At 40.6% G+C, this 17,823-nt stretch overlaps 1 protein-coding gene across 1 annotated transcript; it reads right to left on the reverse strand.

Moving 5' to 3' along the window:
• Positions 1-2,828: 2,828 nt before the first annotated feature.
• LOC138874819 (uncharacterized) lies at positions 2,829-3,185 on the reverse strand. Its single transcript, XM_070153605.1, has one exon. It carries the CDS (start codon positions 3,183-3,185, stop codon positions 2,829-2,831), a length of 357 nt encoding a protein of 118 aa, XP_070009706.1.
• Positions 3,186-17,823: the final 14,638 nt, after the last annotated feature.

Here is a 17,823-nt window from a genome sequence, read left to right on the forward strand (position 1 = left end):
ATGATGACGAAATTACTATTCCTTCTCTTCCTAGAGAGAAGGCAGAGCTGAAAATTGAGATTGGGGATCCTAAGCTACCATTTTTTTGAATTTGCTTCTTAACTTTTTTTATCATTTTGTTTTCCTTTCTCTTCTTTTTTTTCATGGAATGAGTAAATGCGGGAAAAAGTTTGGAGGGGACTCCCCTTTTTATGGATTGTTGCTACAAAGTTATTTCTAGCACTTGCACATTTTTTTTCCTTTTTTCGGTTGCACCTGCTTCTTGCACGGTTGCTTTGGATTGCACATGTTTCAAATTTTCAAATAAAGAACAATTGTTAGTTTGAAATGGTGGTTGGTTTTGTGGCCTTGATTGTTTTTGATCACTTGATCTCGACCCAACTCTTTTGGTGAGAACCTTTGTTGCTTGCTGGCTTTTCTGAAGATTGATCTCTCTCCTGAAACCGGGAACTCAACTTTCCAAAATTTCCCATGTTAGTTCACCTGTGTGGGGCTTTGGCCCTCTCACCTTATTCTGCCTCTAGGGGATTTTGACTTTGGATTTCTTTTCATTTTCAATAACTTTGATTTCAGAGCATCGGCCATCATGGCCAGTCGGGATTGACTTAATGCACCCGCTGAAGCCGGGTACTTTCTTTGGACTGGGCTTTTATTATGCAGGCCCCTGTAAAACCAATCTTGCCACCTTGTCTTTGTATTAGTTTCGGAACAGAGTTAGGCCGAAAGGGATTCAAAGAAAAGTGAACAAATGACAAGAAAGTGAATTTAAAGAGAAGTGTCCCTTTCGGGGAGGAAAGTAGGACTTATCTGGAATGCATGCAGACTTCAATAGATATGACATGCTTCTTAGACTGGATACCTGATCTGCCCAACTATACAACTTCTCATAGACCCATTGTGAACCGTGTTTTGAAACCGAGAAACCTTGCCAGGACTCTTTCAGTGCCAATGGTGGTGAGGGATTTCTTTCTTGTCGATCAACGGCACCCTTTGCTGGTTTTCGCCAATCGACCTCTCTCATTTCTCTTCTCACCATCGCCTTATAGTGCTCTTTACGAGTTTTCACTAGAAAGACTCTGTCATTTCAATTTCTCTGCTCACCGTCGCCTTACGGTGCCCGTGGATTTTCACCAATAAGACTCTCTCATTTTATTTCTCTCATCTTGATTACATTGGATCCAAACAGCTACGTTCTCTAATTTTGAAAACCTTTCACCGATTGATCGGAAGGACTTGAACAAGGTTTGGGTAAAAGAACTTGGATCAAATTACAACTTTGGCACCGTTCAGGCGGGATCATCGCCGAACCATTATAATATCTGCCCCAATTTTATTTTTGGGGGAAATTGGATTTTTGTCTTGGTGTGACTGAACCCCAGAGAGAGGCTGCCTACGTATCCTTTCGGAATCAAGTCGAACGTAATTCAGGGAAACATTTTATTTTTGTTATTTTTGTTTCTTTTTTTCTTCTTTTGTTACAAGCGTCTTCGAGTTCCAAAGAGGGTAATAAAAGAAAGGTAACCGACTTAAAGGGTTAGCGAAGGGTTGGAGTGTTTGGGGTGGCGAGAATGAAAGCCTTCGTCATCCCAATCGAATAATGTTATTGCTGAAGGAGGAGTAGACATAGTACTTTTTGACTGCATCTGCATTTACAACTATTTTGGGGTCATTTCCTTCGATGTCTCCCAAGTATAATGCCCCTTTTGGAAACAATTTTCTGATAATGTATGGGCCTTTCTGGTTAGGAGCAAACTTTCCTTTCGCTTCCAGATGATGGGGAAGAATACGCCTTAAAACGAGTTGCCCCACTTCAAAATTTCTAGCCCGCACTTTCTTGTTGTAGGCACGGGCCATTCTTTGTTGATATAACTGCCTGTGGCAGACTGCGGCCATTCGCTTCTCATCGATCAGGGTTAACTGTTCCAAACGGGTTTTGACCCACTCACTGTCTTTAATTTCAACTTCAACAATGACCCGAAGAGAAGGGATTTCAACTTCTGCGGGTATCACGACTTCAGTGCAATAAACCAAAAGATATGGCGTTGCTCCGACTGATATGCACACAGTAGTGCGGTATCCCAATAATGCCAACGGAAACTTTTCATGCCACTGCCTGGAACTTTGAATCATCTTTCTCAAAATCTTTTTGATGTTCTTGTTTGCTGCTTCGACGACATCATTGGCTTTGGGCCGATAAGGAGTAGAATTTCGATGCGTGATCTTAAACTGCTCACATAGCTCCCTCATCAAGTGACTATTCAAGTTTACAGCATTATCTGTAATAATAGTTGTAGGAATACCGAAACGGCAGATGAGATGGGAATGCACGAAGTCCACCACAGCTTTTGGTGACAGATTTGAGAGTAATTGCTTCAACCCACTTTGTGAAGTAGTCGATAGCGACCAATATGAATCTATGCCCATTTGAAGCTTTTAGCTCAATCGGACCAATGAAGTCCATGCCCCAGGCAATAAATGGCCAAGGTGCTGATATGGGATGCAGTTCTGCAGGCGGTGCATGAATCAAATCACCGTGCACCTGACATTGATGACATTTACTGACGAAACTGAAGCAATCTTTTTCCATAGTCATCCAATAATAGCCTGCTCGGAGGATTTTCTTTGCCAAAACATACCTATTCATGTGGGGTCCACACACTCCTGCGTGCACTTCATACATGATTCTTCAGGCCTCTTCGGCGTCAATACATCTTAACAAGTTGAGATCTGGAGTCCTTTTGTACAAGACCTTGCCGCTCAGAAAGAAACCGCTTGCAAGTCGTCTAATAGTTCTCTTTTTGTCTCTATTGGCTTGATCGGGATATTCTTTAGTTTTTCAGAAATCTCTTGATATCATGATACCATGGTTGAACACTCAGTTCTGCCTTAACCGTATTGCAGTAGTCGTGCCTTTCCGGGATTTGGATTTCCAACGGGTCACTGTGGGCATTGCCTTGGTATGGCAGCATCGAGTCCAAAGTAGCGAGTGTATCGGCTAACTCATTGTGACAACGAGGAATGTACCTGAACTCTATTGACTTGAACCTCCTACTAAGATCTTCCACATGTTGCCTGTAGGGAATAAGCTTGACATCTCGAGTTTCACATTCTCCTTGAGCTTGTCGGAAAATCATATCCGAATCTCCCATGATCAACAATTCTTTGACATGTTGCTCGATTGCCATATTCATTCCCATAATTCAAGCTTCATACTCGGCATTGTTGTTTGTGCAAAAAAACTAAATCCAGGTTGTGGCGGGATAATGCTGACCAGTGGGCGAGATCAAGATTGCCCCAATTCCAATGCCTTTTGCGTTCACAGCTCCATCAAAGAACATTTTCCAAGCATTGGTGTCTTCTGATGTTATCTCAACTGAATTTACCTCTTCATCCAGGAAGTAGGTGCTCAAGGGATGGTATTCATCGTCAACGGGGGTTTTAACTAGGTGATCCGCCAGAGCCTGGGCCTTTATTGTCGTACGGGTGACATAGACTATGTCAAATTGAGTGAGCTGGATCTGACATTTTGCTAACCTCCCTGTGGGCATCTGCTTCTGGAATATATACTTCAGAGGGTCCAACCTGGTAATGAGGTAAGTGGTGTAGGACAACAAGTAATGCCTAAGCTTCTGAGCGACCCAAGTTAGAGCGCAGCAAGTTCTTTCCAACAAAGTTTATTTGGCTTCATAACTTGTGAACTTTTTGCTCAGATAGTAGATTTCCTATTATCTTTTTCCAGTCACATCATGTTTCCCAAGGACACAGCGAAAAGAATCTTCCAAGACTGTCAGATACAAGAACAAAGGCCTCTCTAGAACATGTGGGACCAAAACTGGTGGGTTCGACAGATATTCTTTGATTTTGTCAAAGGCTTCTTGACACTCATCCGTCCATTTAATCGGTGCATCTTTCTTTAACAGCTTGAAGATGGGTTCACATATGGAAGTCAACTGAGCAATGAATCGGCTAATGTAGTTCAACCTTCCCAGCAGGCTCATAACCTCTTTCTTGGTTCTTGGAGGAGGCAAATCTCGAATAGAATTTATCTTTGTTGGGTCTAACTCGATGCCCCTTCGAGTGACTATAAATCCCAAGAGTTTGCCAGATGGAACCCCAAATGCACATTTGGCCGGATTTAGCTTCAGATCATATTTACATAGTCACTCAAAGAATTTTCTCAGGTCACAAACATGGTCGTCCTGGGTCCTAGATTTGATGATCACATCGTCCACAGACACCTCTATCTCAGGTGCATATAATTTTCTTGGTGCATGAAAAATGGCAGTCATGGACCACATATAAGTTGCCCCTGCGTTCAACAGACCAAAAGGCATGACCCTGTAGCAATAGGTGCCCTAGGGTGTGGTGAAATCTATCTTTTCCACATACTCTTCATCCATTAAGACCTGATGATACCCAGCATAACAATCCACGAAAGACTGTATCTCATGTTTGGCGCAGTTATCAACAAGGATGTGGATGTTCGGCAAAGGGAAGTTGTTCGTAGGGCTTGCTTTGTTCAGATCTCTGTAGTCAACACACACTCGAGTCTTCTCGTCTTTCTTTGGCACATAAACTACATTAGCCAGCCATGTGGTGTATCGGACCACTCGGATCACTCCTGCCTTCAACTATTTTGTGACATCTTCTTTAATCTTGTCACTGATATCAGTTTTGAACTTTCTTTGCTTTTGCTGGCCAGGAGGATAATCGGGGTAGGTTGGCAACTTGTGGACCACCAAATTGACACTTAGTCCTGGCATGTCATCGTATAACCAAGTAAACACATCTTTGAACTCATACAAAAGTTGGATCAATGCGTCCCTGGTTTTTTCATCAGTGTGAATGCTTATCTTGGTTTCTTTGACTTCATCAGAACTACCCAAATTAACCGGCTCGGTTTCATTTACGTTCGGCTTAGGTTTATTCTCAAATTGTTACAATTCTCAATTTATTTCACTAAAAGCCTCTTCTTCATCATATTCTGGTTCTTGGTTCATTATTTCACAATTAGACAGTGTATTTGGATCTGGGCATGAAATCCTCAAGCATGTCATGTTATTTAAAGTCGCATTATTAGAACTAAAAGAAGAAATAAGAAAAAGTTACAAAATTAGAAAGAATAGAGAGATAAACGATGAAATATTGATTTCATTTCATTGAATTTTGAAGATAACAGGGTTTACATTGGAAATTAAACACAATAAACTAAAAGAAAACATCCGAGTTACACCCTGAAATAACTCGTGATGCAGAAAAGGTGGCAGGACTGGACTACCGGGATTCCTGCCTAATTGGGAAAGGAGTAGCCTTCCAATTTTGCAACTTGGTACCGAGCCCCATGTACAGCACCTCAGCGGTGCTCGAGCCTTCCCGTAGTTGGACCATGTGGGTTTCATACAGCATCTGCCTCATAGCCCCACAAATTTCTTCAATTTCCTCTGTCGTGAATGCCTCATCTTCCCCTTCCTCGTTGTACTTGGGCCAGACGAATGTTCTATAAAGATGCGGAACCGGCTAAGGTAAGACCCAGCCATTGTTCTTTCGTTTATCTGCCCATTTTTCATCAGCTGGTGTGGGTTGGAAACCTACCCCAAAGAACTTTTCGCTAGCAGCCAGAGTGATAGGTTCGATGATTCCCAGTAATGACGTCCTGAGCCCCTTCTCGGGTTTATAACCATGCCTGATCATTTCCTTGGCAGCCATAAATGATGCATTTGAGAGAAAGGGTTGAGGACAAGGGTTTCCTTCTTCACATTGGTCCGTGACCATAACCTCAAAAGCTTGATAGACTATGTGTTCACTTCCTTCCTTAGCTTCAAGACATGGGACTGACGGGTCCCGGTAAATCGATTGCTCGTCCTCTCCATGGATTACAATCTCCTGATCCTCATGTTTAAATTTCACCATCTGGTGGAGAGTAGACGGTACAGCCCCTGCTGCGTGAATCCAAGGTCTTCCCAAGAGGAAATTATAGGAAGTATCCATGTCTAAGACCTGAAAGGTCACCTCAAAATCCACCGGACCAATAGATAAAATCAAATCAATCTCACCTATGGTATCTCTCTTGATGCCATCAAAGGCACGTATACAAATGTTGTTAGGCCTGATTCTCTCGGTACCGATCTCCATTCTTTGAAGAGTTGAGAGAGGGCAAATATCCACTCCGGAACCACCATCCAGTATGACCCATTTCACATAATATCCCTCGCATTTAACTGTCAGATGAAGGGCTTTGTTGTGGGCGGCCCCTTCCAGGGGCAGATCATTCTTGTTGAATGAAATTTGATTGACTACAAAAAATCTTTCCGCCATCCTTTCTAGCTGTTTTGCTGTGGTTTCAATGGTAACATATGCTTCATTGAGAATTTTGATCAATACTTTCTGATGTTCAGTTGAATTCATTAGCAGAGACAACAAAGAGACCTGAGCAGGGGACTTCCGGAGTTGGAAAATTATCTCTTAGTCCGCCATTTTCATTTTTCGAAAGAAATCTTCTGCTTCTTCAGCACTAAATGGCTGCTTGGGTGGGAAACGCTTCTTCATTGCATTATTCACTTCTTCCAGATTGAGGTATTTCTCCACCGGGTTGGTTTCATTTTTTTCTCCCAAGACTTCATTTCCTTTGTTGGTCACTACCTCCTTGTTGTAATTCCATGGGACGGTAGTAGGATCTGTCATGGAACTCTGCGGTGCGCGGACAATAACCACGGGCTCATTCAGCCTTGGTGAAATTACTGGCTCTCGTACCATATAGGTCTCTTTAGGCACATACATTTTAGATCCCTTGTTTAGCTCAAACCTTCTTGGAGGGCTCAATGACATTTGTTTCTTCTTGTGGCCCCGGGGAACATAGAGAACGACATCTTTTGAGGGAGCTGCCCCAGATTTGGTTTCCTCTTTCTTTTCTATATTTCGAGGGGTGGGTTTACTCTTCTTCTCCCCCTTGTCCTATTTTGTGATAGCCTTTGGCTTCTTTTCCACATCGGCTATGGCAATGATGGCTTTTAGAGCTAGGTCAAACTCTTTATCTTCATAAATTATTCAAATAATCGGCTTGTTGTTGTGAGCCGGTAATGGATTATTGGTTACGTTAGGAACATCTTCATCTTTTAGCACTATTCGCTTTTGTTCTATGAGGTTTTTCACAGCCCTTTTCAAGGTCCAACAGTCATCTGTATCATGCCCTTCCGCCCCCGAGTGGTAAGCATATTGAGTACCGGCTCTGTAGGAGGGTGACGCTGGGTTGCCTGGTTTGGGGTACGGGCTACAACAAACCCATCTAGACAAATTTGGGGAAAAGGCTGGAATATGACTCACCAATGGGTGTGAAGTTTGCCATCCTGGGTGGTTTCCGGGCACAGGCATTGTAGGGGAAGTTGTTCTGTGGAGGTCGGGGATTATATTGAGCTTGGTGAGGAGGTTGATTTCTGGGAAATGTAGCTCGGTTTTGATTGAATTGTTGTTGTGGCCTAACGTAGGGCTGGGCATTCATCATTATGTATGGTTGGGGAACCATATCATAGGCCACATCCTGATGGGTATAGTAATGTTGTAGGGTTCTTGCAGGGAAGTAAGGTCTGGGTGGACAGGGTTTTCTTACACTTAAAGTCGCCATTGCCACTTCTTCCTTCTTCTTTCGATTTGCTGCACCTCCAGACCTCCCTTGAATTGCTTGGGAGGTAGCCCTTATAGCAGACTGACTCATTATGCTCCATGTTTTTAAACTATTCTCAACCATTTCACCAATTTTGATGGCCTCAGCAAACGGTTTCCCCATCGCAGACATCATGTTCTGATAATAATCAGCCTCTTGGGCTTGAAGAAAAACACTAACCATCTCTGTTTCAACCATTGGAGGCTTGACTCTGGCCGCTTGTTCGCGCCATTTGACAGATACTCTCGGAAGCTTTCCGAGGACTTCTTCTTTAGATTTGACAATGAATTTTTGTCAGGGGCAATATCGATGTTATCCTGAAACTGCCTGACAAAGTCCCGAGCCAGGTCATCCCAGATATGCCAGTGAAATATATCCTGATCCATGTACCATTCAGAAGCAATGCCAATCAGGCTCTCTCCAAAATAAGCCATGAGAAGCTCCTCTTTTCCACCTGCTCCTCGCAATTGGTTGCAGTACCTCTTGAGATGGGCTATGGGATCCCCATGCCCGTCATACTTTTTAAATTTCGGGGTTTTGAAACCCAAGGGTAAGTGCACGTGTGGGAACATACACAAATCTGCGTAGGACATGCTCTTTTGCCCGCTCAAACCTTGTATGTTTTTGAGACTCTGCTCCATGCTCCTTATCTTTCTGGTAATCTCCTCTTGTTCAGGGTTTTTTGTGGTTTTCTTCTTCCCCATGTTAAACTCATACCGGGGTGGCTGAGGGTAAGCATTGGTAGTGAACTGGGTAGGTTCCAGTGGGAAGGATGGTACTTGGAAGGTGAAAGATGATGGATCAAAACTAGGCATAGGCAGAGTGGGTTGTGCCGTGACCGAACAAGGTGGAGCAGTGAATATGTTGGAGGTCGCACCTGAAATTGACACCTAGGGGAGAACCCCAGAAGGTGTTCCAGTAAAGTGGGCTGAGATGGTAGGATATACCGGTGGGGTATTGGGGTAACTTATCGGGACGTTGGAGGTCTCACCTGCCCTGGGAAGTAGCTCGAGGAATCCAGGTATCGCACTCGGTGGTTCTCTGCCATTGGACCATGCGTCTCACATTTCCATTATGCGGAGATGCTGAATTCTATTTTCCTCAGCAACTGCAGATTCTGAAGTTGGGATGGCCGAGATCGGGTTATTCTATGGGATGGGAACTGTTGGTAAGTGACTCTCTGACAACATTTCAACATTTCCTTTTGATCTGGTGAAATACAGATGTGAATCCAGATTACCACAAAACCAACCACCTTAATATAGAACCTAAATGATAGCCAACACAACAAACCGGTTAGTGTGAGATAATTAACACATAGGTAATCGCACGTTGGTGGTGTGATGCACCTATATAGTTAAATGTGTTTCTATATGTTTTGCAATGGTTGCGTGACATCTAGGCTTTTGTTTATATCTCCAATTTTCCTTTCTTTCCACTTTGGCTCTTTAATGCTTCTTCTCTTATTCCTGTTTTTCTTTCCTCTCTTTTCTTGCTCTTCTCGTTCTTCTTTTGGTTTTCCTTTGGCTCACTTTTCTCTCTTTTTTTTTTGTTTTTCTTTCATTGGATTTATTTACAAAATCGTGACCGGATCCGATGAGGATTGCCTACGTATCACGACACCACGTGAATCAAATCATCTCGTAGTTCAAGGAATAAATGCAAAAAATAAAGAAGCAATTTTTGGGGGTTTTCCAAATTTTCATTAATAAAACTTCTACTTTACTGAATTACAAAAGACTCGAAACATACTTTTTCTAGGAATTTAAAACTTCAAACAGACTCGAAACATACTTTTAAAAATGAAAATACATACTCGAAAAAGAAAATATAATCAAGAGTACATCAGTACCTCCAACCCTATCCTAGGAACACCAACTGGTCTTGCAGTGGGCCTACGTGCCATGTCATCTTGGAGACAATAGAGATCCTTCATTATCTGGCGGACAAAGATCATTACAGTGGCGAAGAACATGGATCTGGTCATGTCCTCACACTCACTACATTTCATCGTGATGTAGTCGGCGATCCTTTTGACCCTTTCCCTTATGATGCCCTATTCTTGCAATAAACACCCAATCTGCTGGGATCTAAACTCTAAGACCTAGGTGGCGGTATGATTTTGCTCTTGCAAGTGTTGTAGGTCTCCCTCTAACTGTGCCATCAAAGCGTAGCAATGTTCTCTCTCGGCTTTGAAACTCTTGGTTTGTTTAGCCATTATACTTTCGAGGTTCCTAATCTCCTTTTCCCAACCTGTGATCCCTCTTTCATATCTTTTTTTCATCTGTTGAACGAAAGCTGCCCGTCCCTCTGCATTTTTGGCCAACTTTGTTCGTACTTTTGCTAGCTCAGACTCGGTTTTCTAAAGATCATCTTCATAGTCACGTACCTTTTGTGTAAGGTTGTAAATGAGCCTTTCATCTTTTCTGCTTCTGCCCGGGTTCTCGGTTGCTATTCTCAGTTGTCGAACATGGGCTCTGAGAGCTTCATTTTCTTGAACTAGCCTTTTCCTCTCACCCTCGACCTCTTGTGCCTGTAGATCATTGTTGAAGGTGACATTTCTCAACTCTTCTCACAAAGCGTGAATGCTAGCTTGATATTTATTTTCCTTTTGTCCCCAGGACAACCTTTCCTGAATTTTGTCATCAAAAGCTTGAATATGGGGCCTTTTGGCAGGCCTCTCGGGGTTCGGTCTCGAGCTTCGGCTCATTGTTCACATAAAAACTTCTTTTGAACCAAGCAGCATAATTGGGATCAACTTCGCCCCTAACTGGGTCTGGTACCTGGGTGTCACTTTTTAGATACCGGCAACCAGTCCAATCTCGTTGAACTAAAGCCTCGAGTAGTGTTGCTTCTGGGTGTAGTTCAATGACTTGGGTGCTTAGATCTACATGTTCGGCTATCACCTTATATCTTCCCAGTTGTCTCAAAACTCTTTATGGTGCATATGGTTGTATACTTCTCACTCCCATCATCATCAAGTAGCCTTTTGAAGTTTTCATGTATATGACTTTTATTACCAGGAACCATCCTATGGCCCATTCAATTTGATTTGCTCTTAGTTTTCTTAAATAGGAAACCCAAGCTTCAACCCCTTCTGGTGGTTTGTATTCTTCCACCCTTTCCTCATACTTTTTGATGAAATTGTTCTCATCCGAAGCATATCTCATGAACTTAGGATGACGGCGAAGGTGTTCGATCATCCACATTTGAAGAAGAACATTGCAACCCTCGAAGAATTGAGCCCCAGATTTGCAAAAGGTTAAAGCCCGATAAATGTCCGCCAGCACTAATGGGACAAGTGTGTGATATTTTTTGATGACGAGGATCTGTGCAATTTTGGCCATATGAGTGTCTATTGTGCCCTCCATATTTGGAAAGACCATAACTCCTAGAAATCCCACGATGAAGGCAAACCGATGATGAATTTGCCATATGCTCTTGTCTTGCTTGTTATTCAACCCCTTTTTCCTGTGTTTCAAACCCGCCTGAGTGTCCGAACCTGAAGTACAAGAAGTAGAAAGAACTACACCCTTTGCTCACATGGGCCTTATTCATTTGTTTGCTAATATACAAAAGATCGAAGAACTTGTGCACAGAGGGAGCCCTTGGAAATATGAGTTGCTGTTTTCTTAACTCTTGGCCAAAATCAATATACCCGGTCATTTCTTCTAGAGTGGGGGTGAGCTCAAAATCCGAGAAATGGAACACATTATGGACGGGATCCCAGAAGGTTACCAAGGCTTTGATTAAATCCTCCCGGGGTTTGATGTGCATGATGTCTATCATGGAACCCAAGTGTTCTTTCACCCAATCTCTGCCATCTTCATCTAAATCATCCCACCACATACGAAGCTGCAACCGAGCCCGTTCTATGACAGATAGCGATGAGTCCTGGACAATATTCATTTGTACCTACAGAGGGTTAAGGTTAGGGTTGACTCTTGTGGACTCTTTTGCAAAACAAGTTTCCTAAATAAAATCAACGGACAAAGACCCCTTTAAATGTTACTTTAGAAAAAATGGTCGTTTTTGCAAACATGGCCCCTTCACAATTCCAAACCAATTTTGAGGTGGTGGAGGGGGGGTAAGTATTTAGTTGGAAAAGACACCTTTTAAACAGACTTGCACGTTCCTCCCGAAAATAGCCTTTCGACAATTGAAATGTAATCTAAGGCTATTCCGGTAAGAAACGACTTAAAATACAACCGAAGATGGGTCGGCTTATTATTTTGACCAAAGCCCTAAACCACCCTTTATTTTATTATTTGTAAAAAATGAGGCCGAACCTTATGTGGGTTGTCTATGTGTCCCATATCTGGTGAGAATTACACCTACGTAGTTCGGTCAGTTTTGATATAAAAACATGATATTTGACTCACTCTTTTGAAATACATTTTCCTTTTTCTCTTCTTTTTTTTCAAAAATTCGGCAGAGTTTCGGGATATTTTCAAATACCGGGATTTTTAGAAACTGGGTAAATTCTCTCTCTTACCACACTCTTGGTTTTTCTTTTTATTTCCTTTTCCTAGCCTGTAAACATGCAAGCCGAAATAGATAAATATTCACATAGCACGTAGGATGCATCATGATGGTCTTTATTTTGGGTACACCTGTCCTAGACAGACTCAACCCCTGTGTTGAGTCCTCAAGGTCAAATGCACGTGATGCAAATAATCGTTCCTACTAGGGATCCGGCATGAGGCTGCATTATTCTAGGTTAAAACCTGGGGATTATGTTCTAGACTTGGGTTACCCGAGTGGACAACTGGGGCCGAAGAGGGGGCAACGTACTGGGAGCACTAAAGTCTACCCGGCCTTGTTGCTGGTCCAGCCTCGATTTATTTGGCATAATTTCTACAGAAAAAGCGGGCCACGCAAATGTGTACACCATTTTCAGAAGACTTAGAGGGGTGGCGTAAGAAGACATATAAATACAGTTCAAGTAATATCAAAGCGGTAAATGACAATTAGCATATTAAGTCTACAAAATACAGTAATATCAACAATAAAGCCAAATAAAAATCACATTAACAAGATCGAATTCTTGAACCCTAAACCAGAAGTTTTGGGTTCTGATCCCCAGCAGAGTCGCCAGAGCTGTCACACCTCCTTTTTTACCACCCGAAGGGGTATATAAGGGAGTTTTTCCAATTAAAGTGACATAATTCAAAATGGGATTATTTATTTAATTCATAGAGCCACGACTTAGAATATTTTAATTAGTGTCCCAAGTCACCGGTTTATTTTAAATCCCAAATCGAGTAAATTTCGACTTTCCTTTTGAAGTCTGCGAACCAGAAATTCTAGATAAGGAATTCTGTTAACCCGGGAGAAGGTGTTAGGCATTCCCCGGTTCCGTGGTTCTAGCACGGTCTCTTAGCAATTTATACTTGGCTTAAAAAGTTTAACTACTCATTTTTAGGACCTATGTGTATTTATCTTTTACCGCTTTTAAATCACTTGAATTATGCGTAATTAAAGAATTGAGTTACGCGTACGTATACTCTTTTATTTTGGCACGTCAAAATCATGTCACACGAGTGTGTCCATGATTAATAATGTTTTTGTTGATTTATTAAGAAAGTTTGGTTGAAGTTTCGCGAACGCATCCCTCGAGTCTTTTTAGAGTTAAATTTGCAATCACATTACGCAAACGTATATATAACCGCAATACTAATCTAAATAGGGACTAAAGCAAACTACGATGGTTCAAATTAATAAGAGGTTTGTGAGGGCCAGGTAAATTTTAATAATGGCACACCTCGTTCTTAAAGAGTTATTACTAATTATATGAGGGCCATGTGTTATCTAATTTTTTGCACTATTGCACACCTCAAGTCTAATTTTACGGGATGTTTGAACTAACCTTTTGAGGGCCATAAATTATTGCTTGCTTAATATGGCACACCTAAAATCTAATTTTAAAAGAAGCTAATTAATTAAAAGGCTAAGGGAATTCAGAATTATTAATTTTAAAAGCTAATGTTCAAACTAAACTCATTATCAGAAGGGCTAGTGTTAAATTAAAACTAAGCATTTGGTGGGCTGGAAAGATTAAACTAGTGTCAGGCCCAACCCTTCACTTGTTTTATGCATCCGGACACAAGGGGAAGACTGGGCTCACTCGAAGCCCATAACGTGTAAGTGAAACAGCAGAAAGGCATTTTGACGCAACTGGGCCAAATGTTATAGCCCAGTTGCATGATTTAGCACATATAATTGATGCAAACTACATTTTTCATGAAACTCGGTAGATTAAACGAATAATGATGTCCTTAAACAGATACAAAGCATACTCTAACGCCAAAATACATTCTACGATGAAGATACAATTCCTAATGTTATAACAACTCATACATAGATTGTTCCATTACAAAACCCAAATTTCTAGCAGAACACCAATATAATTTCAGAAAAAGACCTCCTTTGTTAACATGGACTTAAAGCTATACAACTCCAAACTTTGAAAAGAGAGCAAATGTTTGCTGATTTTATTAAAGAAAGAACCAAATGAAACCCAGAAAATGATTAAAGGTTCAACACTAACTCTTTTCAACAGAATATCTAAACAGTAAAGGCTTCAAACTTTTACCTATGACATTTACAAATCAAACAATAAACCTGAAGTCATTCAAAAACCCAAACCAGAACAAACAAAGCCATAGAAATTGACCAAGAACAACAACACTACCATATGACTTAGATGTTATTCATCTGTGTTATATCCATATCATAACAGTCCAAGATTAAATACAATGATAAGAGTCCAGCTATCAAGATCAAAGTTCAACTATGAGATATTTGACAAAAAATTAAACTCACGTGCTAAGTAAAAAAACAAATACAGCCTCAGGAGAATATTGTCAATAGCTCCAGGCAAAATACAATGAAAAAGACAATAAAAGAACAATGTAGTGCAGAAAATAAAGCTAAATTATAAATAACTGAGTTGAGGCTATGCTTAAAACTTCATATTTCAATTGCATACTTCAAATTGAGCCTCACATTCAGTAGGATCCAGATATATGCACCTAGTTACAGCACAGAACAACAAAGGAAATAAGTTTGAAGTTGGAAAAACAAGCAACAGAGTATCAGCAGTATTAGCACAGCCAAATAACAGCAATAATCAGTCCTTCCAAACTATTTTTGAACACAGAATGAACAAGAAAACTCTTGAAAGGTTTCAAACTTATGACGACAAACAGCAAACCAAACTAATTTCTACCAAAAATGCAAAGGATTTGCAATATTTTAAGCTCAGCTGTTTTTCTTAGCTTTTTAGTATTGTCCCTCTCTAAAATTTGACTTGAGAATGAAGAAACATGCCTTTTATAAAGGCTTCTTAGGGCAGAAGAAAATGGTTCTGATTTTACCTATTGCCCCTTTTCCAATTTTCATTTTTGATAATTAGTCCTTAAATTCAACATTTGTTTTTTTAAACTAGCCCTCAACCCCACCTTCTAGGTAGCTTTCTAAATCAGTTACACAAGATTCTTTTGTCCAGGCTCCCCAAACTACCCTTTAAGACCCTGTTATTTACCCTCCCTAACCTAAGCCAAAACAGGCTGCCTGAATCCAAACCTGGGCCTAAACAAAGATGGGCTTCTAATGCCCCAAGTCTGGACCACTACAAACTAAAAGGAGGCTTTCAAACCAATGAACCAATTAAACGAAAAAATTAAAAGGATTCAAATTCATAGCAGATAAAGAAATTAACCATTTGGAAACCAAAATAACGAACCTAGTAATGCTGATTGACTAGGACTGGCTAAAAGAAAAAGAAGAGAAGGGAGAACAGACTTCTAATTTGATTAATAGAAACAAACAAAAGGAAAGGAAAAGAAGTTAGCATACTGACATGAATAAAAAGTAATCAACAACGACTTCAAATGAACAAAACTAGAAAACAAATAGAACAAACACAAATATAGACAAACAAAAATGAAAAGAACTAACTTTATAAATTAAAACTTTTTATGAAATTTTGGTCAGAAGAAAACTAATTAAAGAAGGGTAGAAGAAAGAGAAAGAGAATATAAATATGAAATGGTAGAAGGAAAAACAGAAGAAGAAATACCTAAGTCGATTCAGTGAGACTCCAGCTTGCTTCGATTTGAGCCCAAAGTTGATGTCAACAATGTGTTCTTGTCAAGAACAAATGGACAACGTCAGCTTCGTGCACAATCGATCCCCTTAGCTTGCAAGCTACAGATTCTATGGAAGTTGATTTTGGGGTTTATGGCTTCAACCTTAGATTCAAAATTTGAAAAGATGTAGAGGGATTCGAGGGAAGTGGTTTTGGGTTATGGAAAGAGGACGAGCTAGGGGTTATGGGGTGTGATTTCAGGGGTGATTTGAGGCGGCGCCGCCACCGGAGAGGGTTGGGGATTTAAGGGCAGCACTAGGGTTCTTGAGTGTTTCTGAAAAAGGAGATGAAGTGAAGAGCTGAAATGGGGGTAGGAGCTATTCGGATAGTTATATGCTGTCAAACAATCAGTTCTCGACTGTTTGAGTAAGTGAGATCAACGGCTCTGATTGGGGAATTAAAAACGGGGTCGTTTGGCCAATTGAAAGGGCGGACTGGGTAAAGACGCGGGTTTGGGCCAGATTTGAGATGGTTTTTCGGGCAAAATCGTTTGGGCCTGTGGGAATTTAATTGAAATGACCCATAATCAGACTTCTTTTATTTTCTTCTTCTTTTCTCTTTTAATTTCAAATTTTCCTTTTCTTTTCCAAATTAATTTAAAAACTTAAACTAGCTTTTAAAACTAAATTAGTCTACCAAATTAAGTTAATTATTAGTCAAAGTATTTATAAAAAAAATTAAATAACTCCTACATTGAAGAAAAACAACTATAAAATTCAACAATCAAAAGTTAAAAATGCAAAGTGTGTTATGTTTCGTGATTTTTTCTTTTTTGTAAAAAAAAAAACTAAAGTACTAATTAACCCTAAAATGTAAAATTAAATCCTAAATGCAAATGCAGTGTATTTTTGTATCTTTTATGAATTAAATAAAATTAAACATGCACAGAAAAATGCAAATAATTAGAAGAATTCTACAATAATTCTTAAAATAACAGACATTTAAAAGAAAAATCTAATTCTTTGGGATTCTTTAGGAGTAATTCATGCGGGCAAAAATCACATGCTCACACGGTTACCGCAGGGATGTTATTAGGATTCATTGTCAGTCGTCGAGGGATCGAGCTGGATCCGTCTAAAGTCAAGGCTATTTAGGAGTTACCACCACCTAAGAGCAAAAAAGATGTGATGAGCTTCTTAGGGCGTCTCAACTATTATCAATCACTTCATAGCACAGTCCACAGTCATATGTGAACCCATCTTCAAGATGCTAAGAAAGGATGTCGAAACGAGCTGGACCGAGGATTGCTAGAAAGCGTTTAACAAGATCAAGGAGTATATGTCCACACCACCAGTTCTGGTCCCTCTAGAACTAGGATGACCTTTGCTACTCTATCTGTCTGTATAGGATGGAGCTTTTGGATGTGTTCTGGGACAACATGATGAGACATGAAGAAAGGAGCAAGCCATATATTACTTCACTAAGAAGTTTACACCTTATGAAGCACGGTACTCTCTACTTAAACGCACTTGCTATGCTTTGACCTGGACAACCCAGAAATTGAGGCATTACATCTGTGCCTACACTACATACCTCATATCCAGGATGGATTCTCTGAAGTACATATTTCAAAAACCATGCCTACTGGGAAGTTGGCTAAGTGGCAAATACTAAGTGAGTTCGATATCATCTATGTAACTCAAAAGGCGGTCAAGGGACAAGCATTGGCAGATCACCTTGCTGAAAATTCTGTGGGAGGAGAATACAAACCCTTAAAAACGTATTTCCCTAATGAAGAAGTATCATTTGTAGGAGAAGACATTACCGAAACATATGATGGTTGGAGGATGTTCTTTGACGGGGCCGCAAAATTCAAAGGAATAGGCATTGGAGTAGTTTTGGTATCAGAAATGGGTCAGCATTATCCGGTATCTGCTAAACTCAAATTTCCCTACACCAAATATATGGCAGAATATGAAGCATGCATACTAAGGCTCAACATGGCATTCGACATGAACATTCAGGATCTGTTGGTAATCAGTGATTCAGATTTGCTTGTGCACCAAGTACAAGG

Source organism: Nicotiana sylvestris, chromosome 8, assembly GCF_000393655.2.
Source record: "Nicotiana sylvestris chromosome 8, ASM39365v2, whole genome shotgun sequence".
Taxonomy (NCBI): domain Eukaryota; kingdom Viridiplantae; phylum Streptophyta; class Magnoliopsida; order Solanales; family Solanaceae; genus Nicotiana; species Nicotiana sylvestris.